We start from the raw sequence: 9,507 nt of genomic DNA, 5'->3' as shown, positions 1-9,507 counted from the left end.
CTCATTCTTTATGGATGAGTAGTATTCCATTTTATAGAAAGAAAAATTCAATTTTTGTAAGACTGTAAATGATTTGTTGCTCCTTGTCCAAGATTATTTTATTACAAAAAAACCCTAAACCAAACCAGAATTAAGGCTGTATGTTTCATATCAATTTACCTTCAAGATTTTACAGGTCTTTTCACACTAAAGAGTACTGTATAACAATAAAAAAAGGCAAGTATGGGTACTTATCACATATTATTTAATGTGTTTATTTAAATTCTCCTTAAAATAATTCTATTTTCATGGAATAAAGATAATAAGTACTAACAGGTAACTGGATAGGCCCAGGATCAAGGATGATTGACTGACCATCACACTGGGCTTCCCCACAGTATTTTAGACAAAATAAATTTCCAATTTCTTTTAAATATATGACTAACCACAACGCTAAGATCAACCCAAGTTTTTTTCCAAGGGCTGTAAAGGACCAGTACTCTACTTGGTAACAATGGCTTCAAGAGGTTATCAGTCTGGAACAAACATAAATTTAACTAGAAAGTTCGGGTTTATATTTTACAGTCAACCACCTGAGACATGCATGAACAACAAATGGCCTATAAATGCCATCTGCTGACTTTTTATATTTTCATGTTAACATTTTCCCTTTAAAGATGCGTAGCCAGCTCTAAGCAAATAAATGAAAATTTCAGACGTTTAGAAATAAATGTCTCCATTCTTTAATTTTGTTTCCGTTCTATCAGACGTTGAATGTGTATCGTGGACATTTTTTCAGAGTAAAAAGCTATTATTACAAAACTATGATTATTTTATAAAGGCAGCAAAACTTGGGTAAGCAAAGGTGGAGAACAACATACGCATTGTACATCCTTGTAGACTTTTAAAGTTATTTTTTAAAAATGAATATGCTGTGTACCGTTTTGTAACTTTTATCGCCTAGGACTCTCAGTATCTTTGCACATTTATTTTATTCTACAGTACTCACCTGTAGAATTATCTTAAATGGCTGCCTGGTATTTGGATGTACCGCAAATTATACAACAAATGTCCTGACCTTTGGAATTCCTCACTATTAGAAACAGCATTGAGAAGCATAGTAGTAACTTTTGAGATTACAGTCATTTCCTTTCCTAGGATTCCAGTGGAATATGATGGCGTCCCTTCTCTGCCAACATGGGAATATTTAGGCATTACCAATGCCTCTCCCAAAAAATTTCCTTTGTGCTGAGCGAAAATACTATTTTACCGCGTTATGCGCAGGTTTTTGACTACCTGGGAGTCACTGAAAGACAGTACTGAGGAGTAGCTTTAAAAACCTGGCAGGACCAAGGCAGCCCAGACGACCGACCTCAAAACAGGGCGACGCCGAGCAACGTCAACAGGCTGAGGCGCGCTCCTGTGTGACGCTGCGTGCGAGGTTGTAGGTACGTAAGTGCGTGCGCGCGCGTGCGCGCTCTGCCGCCAATGCTGGGGACTATTTGCTTGCCCGGCGTAAGCCCCGTTACAGGTATCAACTTCTCAAGAGTTCTGTTTGTGTGCCTCCACCTTCAGATTGGGGCAGGTTTAGGTTTCCCGCGGAAAATCGGAGGACGCAGGGCTTGATTTTGTCTGGCCTTGCTTTCTTCGTGTGTGTTTGTGTGTGTGTGTGTGTGTGTGTGTGTGTGGGTAGGTGGGTGGGTGGGTGCTTGGAGAGGCAGTGCAGGGAATGAATAGTTTGCACTCCTTTCTCTCGCCCCTGACTTTGTGGTACTGCTGGCGTGATCAGTTCGTTTAACCTCTCCTTGCACAGATGATTTGATTGGAGAAGTTTAGAGGGATGTAGACTTCCCCTTCCGCCACTTACAAGCTTGGATACAGAGTTAGTTCTCAGCCCAGATCTCCAGACGCTTAATCCCGGCCTCTTGGTCCTGGGTACTTTCCGAAAAGGCTGGAGTATCCCCAGGTATTAAAGAGGAGTAAAGCCCTGAAAGGTGATTTCTGTGCCGCAGACACTAGAAATAGTACTTAAAGTAAATCCTAAGTATCCTTTTAAAAGATGATTTTTGCAGTTCGTATCACATTAAGAGTGCCATGATATTTTTCATCGTATAATTGCTTTAGTAAATCAAGTGAATCATCAGTTCACTTCTTTGTCTTCTAATATCCGAGTGTGGTTACAGTCTGAAAGGTGGTTTGTTGATGAAGTGTAAATTAAAATGATGTTATATTTTCTGTGCTCATTAGCTCTCATCAAGTACCTAAAGAACATCTGGAGTGCTGCTAGATCCTTAAGCTATTTAAACAATGTCTATTTCCTGGCTATTTTGTGGTTTGTTACAGGAATGTGTTTCTGATCATCCGAAATCTCAGCCATGTGGTCAAACCGATTAGGAAATTTCCTAAAAGTTGCAAGCACTCATCTTCTGTATTCAAGATTGTGCCAGCGGTTAATAAGAAATAAAAGGAGGTTTTTTGGAACAGTGCCAACATCCAGATTGAGTAGGAGAGTTGTCATTACAGGGATTGGCTTAGTGACTCCTCTTGGTGTTGGAACCCAGCTAGTATGGGATCGGCTTCTCCAGGGACAAAGTGGAATTGTTTCACTGGTTGGTGAAGAGTATAAAAATATCCCTTGCAGTGTTGCTGCTTATGTGCCAAGAGGTTTTGATGAAGGTCAGTTCAATGAACAAAACTTTGTGTCCAGGTCAGATGTCAAGTCCATGTCTTCTCCCACCATCATGGCCATTGGGGCAGCAGAATTAGCCTTGAAAGATTCCGACTGGCATCCTCAGTCAGAAGCTGATCAAGTGACTACTGGTGTTGCAATTGGGATGGGAATGGTGCCCCTTGAAATTGTTTCTGAAACTGCTTTGATGTTTCAGACAAAAGGGTACAATAAAGTCAGTCCATTTTTTGTCCCTAAGATTCTGATTAACATGGCTGCAGGCCAGGTCAGTATTCGATATAAATTCAAGGGCCCTAACCATGCGGTATCCACAGCCTGTACCACAGGAGCTCATGCTGTGGGAGACTCTTTCAGATTTATAGCCCATGGTGATGCTGATGTAATGGTGGCTGGAGGTACAGATTCTTGTATCAGTCCTTTATCTCTTGCTGGGTTTTCCAGAGCTCGGGCTCTAAGCACAAACTCAGATCCTAAGGTGGCATGTCGACCATTTCATCCGAAGAGAGATGGTTTTGTAATGGGAGAAGGTGCAGCCGTGCTGGTGCTAGAAGAATATGAACATGCTGTTCAGAGAAAGGCCCAGATCTATGCAGAAGTTTTGGGCTATGGACTCTCAGGTGATGCTGGTCACATGACTGCCCCTGATCCTGAAGGAGAAGGTGCCTTAAGGTAAAGACTGGTGGTTTTGTTGAAAATGCTTTTTTCATATAAGTCTTGTTGAAGTTTCAAATTAGAGAAAATTGTAATGTCTAAAATTGTAAGTCTTGGTATACAGTATCTATGGTCTTTTCATTTTTAAATTAACCAAATTATTTTTTAATTTTTTGCTTGAAATATTTGAACAACTTTTAAAAAATTGGATTTTAGTGAAGACTAGTAAACTTATGATGTAGTTTGAAACTACGTCTTTGCTACTTTTCCAGGTCTGCACTTGCGATTCATAACTATCAATGTACACCCTCTCACCCTTCTCCTTTCTCCACTTCATCAGACTTAGAGAGTAACGTCTACCATCCTAGATGTCTGGTCTGTGCTCCATTCCACTAATGTTCTGTTGTTTTCAAATTGTCCTTCTCACACTGTAATCACTGAAGGATCTTACTGATTGTTACTGTAGATCTAGGGTAGCTCTTGAGAGTCTACATTTCTAACAGGATCTTAGGTAATAGTGATGCTACTACTCTAAAGACCACACTTTAAAAAGCAATTCAACTTTTGTAGAAGAGATAAGTAATAAGTTGAGGTTAAAAAAATCCTTGATAATCTGTTAATGTGTTGTCTAATGGGTTAGATTTACCCAGTTAAATTAACCAGGAGTTAGCAAACCTTTTCTGTAAAGGGACAGATGGCAGGTATTTTTGTCTTTGTAGGCCATAAGATCTCTGTTGAAACTCAATTTTGCCCTTGTACTATGAAAGCAGTGATGGACAATATAGTGTAATAGGTGTGCGTGTGTTTCTATAAAAATACGGTATTTACAAAAGCAGACATCTGTGCAGAGCCATAGTTTACTGAGCTCTAAATTATACTTTTGAGTTTTGGTGAGTACTTACTGGTGCTAGATATGTCAAGCATAGTAACTACTAGTTGTGGAAATAGTTATCTTTAGAGGAAACCTTTCAGCACAGTAAAAATTATACATAGAGCTGTTAGTGAATATATGCAGCCAAGAGATCAACTATGAAAAAGATGCTGACATCCAGATTTTCTTTTTTTGTTCCTTTGCTTTTCTTGAGGTAGGGTCTAACTATGTAGCACAGGCTGGCCTTGAATTCACTGCATAGCCTAGGCTGGCCTCCAACTCTTGGCAATCCTCCTACTTCAGCCTCCCAGTGCTGGGATTATAGGCGTCTGCCACCTTGCCCAGATGATATCCACATTTTCAAAAGTTACTCTAGATAATTTTTATTTTTAGATTTGTTTGTTCTTTTGGTTCTGTATTTATTTACAATTCTTCTAGAATACACAAAAAGGATTTTGAAAGGCATTTGAAGTACTGAAGTAGTAGATTAGTGGGAAATATGTCAAATTTTGCATTTGAACATGAGAGGAAACATAGAACATAGTTTCATACCTTTCCCCATATTTTAAATCTCCAGCTTGCCTCTGCTCATGAAAAATTCCTAGAAGGAAATTATTTTAGTCTTGAGTAAAAGTGATTTTTTCCCCCCAAGGAAACAAATATGCCAATTCAAATAAATGGAATTATATTTTATTTCATATTATACAGTCTTTAGTGTGTTCAGTTCTTAGTGATGAATCAGTCCAAGGGACTCATTATTCCCACATAGACAGCATTTAAAGCACATGGTAATCTGAGATGGGGTTCATTCATTGTGCTCTGATACCTGTGTTTCTTTTTTGTTTTGTTTTGTTTTTGTTTTTGCTGTACCGGGGATTGAACTCAGGACCTGTGCTTGCAGGCAGGTGTGGTGCTGCTGAGCTACATTCCCGGTACCTGTGCTGCTTTTGCACAAGATTTTCAGGTAAAGAATCTGTTAAAATTAAAATTAGTTCTGATAAATTGAATTTCTTTTCTTGTTAGATGTATGGCTGCTGCTATAAAAGATGCAGGTATACAACCTGAAGAGATATCCTATGTCAACGCACATGCTACTTCTACACCATTGGGAGATGCTGCCGAAAACAAAGCTATCAAGCATCTCTTCAAAGACCATGCATATGCCCTGGCAGTTTCCTCAACAAAGGGAGCCACAGGACATCTGCTGGGTGCTGCAGGTGTGGTTGAGGCCGCTTTTACTGCACTTGCTTGTTACCATCGAAAACTGCCACCTACTTTAAACCTGGATTGTACAGAACCAGAATTTGATCTCAATTATGTTCCACTAAAGGCACAAGAATGGAAAACTGATAAAAGGTGTATTGGACTCACCAATTCCTTTGGATTTGGTGGTACAAATGCAGCACTTTGTATTGCTGGCATATAGGACAAATCCTGTGTAATAAAACATTGGCTTTTATATATATATATATATATATATAAATACTGAAATATCTTTTATCTACATTAAGGTTTCTCAACCTCGCACTGTGTTGGTATTGGTATGGGATAATTCACTGTTGAGTGAAGGAGGTCTTGTGCATTGTAGGTTGTTTGACAGCATCTTGGTCTCTTCCTACTAGATTCCAGTAACAACTCCTTCCCTAATCATGACAACCAGAAATATCTCTAAATATTGCTGATAGACCAAATAACCCACCCTTAAGGACAGCTGATCTGTTTTCCTAATATTCTAGATCAGACAACTTCTGTATTTCATGTGCTTCTATCCATTTCATAGATATTTATAGAGCAGCTCCTCTTTCTGGGCAGGGTTGTTAAATGGTACAATTCTAGGCACATTATTCATATTATTCAGAATATAGGAAGGAATGTATAACTGCATGTTTCATCATCAGTCAACATTCTTTGAGTATAACTGTCAACCTGTAATGATCTGTTTTCCCCTTACCTATTCTACCCTGTTTTCTTTGTGTTACTTATTCTGTAATTCAGTAAATTAATTAAATTTCCCTAACCCACCAAGCTATTGGTTCTCTGAAAGAAGGAAATAAAAATTAATTGTCATTCATTCTGGCACCGAGTGATTAACAGAGATAAAGATCTTCGAAATAGAAATTGTTGGTGACCAGGCCATATCCCTTCAGCCTACCTCTTTGCAGTGATGACAGTATCATGTGTTCCTCCAACTTTTCCACCACAAGTGCTAGTGGACCTTCTACTTTTCTTCCTTGAGGATTTCTCAAAAACTAAATGATCTGATTCATTCCCAGAAGACTGGAAATGCTCGAGGTGGGGGTTGCGGCCTCAGCAGAGGCAGCACTCAGCCAGTGAACAGGACAGCTGCTAAGAGCCTCAAGCCTCCCTTTAGAGGAAGGGCTGACCGGATTCCCAGTCAGCTAGAGCTTCAGTTGCCCACAGTATTAACCAAATCAGCAATATCTTCCTTACTGGCTTTTTTCTTCTCTGTCCTTCTTTCCTGTTTGTGTTTTGAGACAGAGTCTTGCTATGTAGTTCAGGGTGGCCTTGAACTCACTATGTATTCCAAGCTCACTATGTATTCCAAGGCCTCAAACTCTCAGCAATACTCCCTGCCTCAACCTCCTGAGTACTGGGATTATAGATTTGTGCCACCACACCTGGCTCTAATGTCTCCTTAATGTAGCTGCCATTCACTTTTCAACTTGAAGGGCAAGAAATATTTAGAAGGTGATAGGATTTGGTAATGAGTGACCTCTTTCTTTCACAAAATCCCCTTCTTTTTTTCTACTGTCTTTTTCTTAAAATATAAACATCAGAACAGGGATTTTTATTGCTTCCTTCATTGCTATTATCCTTACTTCATAGAACATTGGAAAAAAGTTGGTCTCAAATAAACATTTGTTGAATGAACAAATAAATGAATTTTAGTAAATTGCTTTGCCAATTACCTACTGATTGACTTACCATGCTTGTTATCTAACGTAGCTCATATCACGAGAATGATGAGTCATTCCTGATTCCTTTCCTTTCCTTTTCCTAATCCTAGAGCCATTCCAGCTGAATATACAAAATATTTTCTTCATTTTCACCAAAATTATCATCTCTTCTCTGGACTGCAGTGACTAAACTTTTTGATCTTTCTGTTTCCATTACCCACTGCTTTCTAAAACACCTTTCATATCATGGCTGAAAATTGATCTTTTCATAATATGAATTAGATATATCATTTCCTGCAGAAAACCTTCCAGTGGCTTCCAATTTGACTTAGGATGAAATTGAACCCCTGACCATGGCCTGCAAAGTCCCTGCCTGTATATGACCTCCCTCTTAGTCTTATATCTTATAGGTCGCATGCAAGGCATGGTGGTATTCTTTCTATTCCTCAAATGTAGCACGCTCATTTCTACTTTTGTATTTATTCTCTCTTGGCCTGAATCACTTTTATTCTTAAATTTATGTGAACACTGGCTTCCTCTTTTGATTCAGATTTCAGTACACAGTTCTCAATTAGAGAGGCCTTCTCTAGCTACCCAGTCTAAAGTAGCTAATTCTATCTCAGAGCCTGTTTCTTCACATCTCATACTGCCAAAAATGATCTTTTTACGTGTATGTTTTTGCACTTTTAATTTCCTTTTAAGAACATTCCTCTTCATGAGGGGAAAGACCATATTGACCTTGTGAACAAAAACAGTATTCCTGCACAAGGCCAGATGTGTGGCGCACACGTGTGCATATATGCCTCTACATATTCAAACATACATTCCAATATGAACAAAAATTAGTCCCAACAGTAATGGAAAATACCTCCAGGACCTCAATGTTCCTATTATTAGAAAACCAAGAGAGTTGTTACTGTTGAGAATAAGTGCAGAAGATAAACCATAGCCACAATTAGTGCATACTAGTGTCTTAGTTACTTGGAATTCAGCTTTGATGTTTGGGACCAGTAAGAGAAAGATGACTGGTATCGTGGTAATTTCTTTGGAATTGTTTCACATAGGCAGCCTGACTTGAAGTATAAAGAGACTGTGGTGTGATAAAAAGATAGTGAATGCTTATTTATTTATTGGAGATAGGGTCACACTGTGTAGTTCACATTGGGCTTGAACTCACAGTGCAGCCCAGGCTGACCTCAAGCTCGTGTGATCTTCCAACCTCAGCCTCCTAGGTACTGGGATTACAGGTGTGTGCTACCACATCGGCCTAGATAGTGAATGTTTAAATTGTAAAATGTTATTACAATAAAAGACACATTGCTATTAATCTGCCTCTCCTCTTTGCTTTGAACACACATCCCAATGTTGTGGCCACTTTCTGAAGCAGTTCTGGAAGGCCTCTTTCATTATGCACTGACAGGGCTATCTTAACGTCCAGAGTCAATTCAAAATTTTACTTTTTATGGCCATATCAAAGTTGCGTGATGCTAGATGTGGTGAATAAGGTGGATGAAGACACACCGTAATGTTTTTATGAGCCTGCCTTTCTGTTGGACGGCACTCAGAAGCAACATTCACTATATATTTTTTTTTTATCATATCTCCTCCACACTTATGAAAGATGACTTCTAGAACTGCTTCAGAAAGTAGCGAGAATGATGGAATAAGTATGTGTGAAATGAGAGGAACCATTGTGAGGAAATTAATGCCAACGTGTCTTTAGCAGTAATACGTTTCTTAATTTTTTATTTAAAACATTTGCCATAATTTACAGTCATATCTCACAAATATATTATCTTGAACAAAAATGGCTATAGCTCAGGATCCAGTCACTTGCTTTCTTTAAAGGGTTACATAGTAAATATATTTGGCTCAGTGATCCTTATGGTCTCATTTATGACTTCTCAGCTCTGCCCTTGTAATGCAAAAGCGGCCACACAGAAAATATGTAAATGAATGAGCTTGGCAGGAATTGGCCAGCAGGGGGCCACATTTGAACAGTGGGTTTTAGTTTGGCAGCTGTGGTTCTACCTGCAAGGAAGCACATTCTCTGAAATGTTTAGCTAATTTGTCTGCATTCATGGTGTGTCCAGAAATTCTGCGCATTAAATTAGCTGAATTTCAGTACTGAAATAATAATAAAAACAACAGGTAGTGTTTATGTGCTTGGCATTATGGTATTATTTCACATACCTTTCTTTTTCTCTGTCTCTGTCACTATCTCTCTTTGTCTGTCTCAGTCTCTCTCTCTCTCTCTCCGTCTCTCTGAGGAATTGCACCTAGGGCCTCAGTGATGCTAAGCAAGCACTTTACCACTGAGTTATATCCTCAGATCTTTCTTAAATTTTGAGTAAGGGGTCACTAAATTGGCAAGGATAGCTTCAAACCAAATACCATAA

The 9,507-nt window shown here is 38.9% G+C and overlaps 1 protein-coding gene across 2 annotated transcripts; it reads left to right on the top strand.

The window, feature by feature from the left end:
* The first annotated feature begins 235 nt into the window (after positions 1-235).
* Positions 236-6,710, top strand: Oxsm (3-oxoacyl-ACP synthase, mitochondrial). 2 transcript variants are annotated; one of them, XM_010640169.3, is made up of 3 exons: positions 236-1,427; positions 2,323-3,337; positions 5,214-6,710. In XM_010640169.3, exons 2-3 carry the CDS (start codon positions 2,355-2,357, stop codon positions 5,614-5,616), a joined length of 1,386 nt encoding a protein of 461 aa, XP_010638471.1. In that variant the 5' UTR covers positions 236-1,427; positions 2,323-2,354; the 3' UTR covers positions 5,617-6,710. The 2 variants fall into 2 exon arrangements, with proteins under 2 accessions (XP_010638471.1, XP_010638470.1); XM_010640168.3 differs by lacking the exon at positions 236-1,427 and adding an exon at positions 1,434-1,510.
* The last annotated feature ends 2,797 nt before the right edge of the window (positions 6,711-9,507 follow it).

Source organism: Fukomys damarensis, unplaced genomic scaffold, assembly GCF_012274545.1.
Source record: "Fukomys damarensis isolate Sample0158 unplaced genomic scaffold, DMR_v1.0_HiC HiC_scaffold_28, whole genome shotgun sequence".
NCBI lineage: Eukaryota > Metazoa > Chordata > Mammalia > Rodentia > Bathyergidae > Fukomys > Fukomys damarensis.
Note: the sequence above shows the minus strand (reverse complement) of the source record. Positions and strands in the feature narration are given on the sequence as shown.

Bases quoted from the DNA above. Each gene is read 5' to 3' on its own strand.
- Oxsm (XM_010640169.3), top strand. From the start codon at position 2,355: ATGTGGTCAAACCGATTAGGAAATTTCCTAAAAGTTGCAAGCACTCAT. The intron at 3,338-5,213 runs GTAAAGACTGGT...TTTTCTTGTTAG, and splicing joins GAAGGAGAAGGTGCCTTAAG to ATGTATGGCTGCTGCTATAA.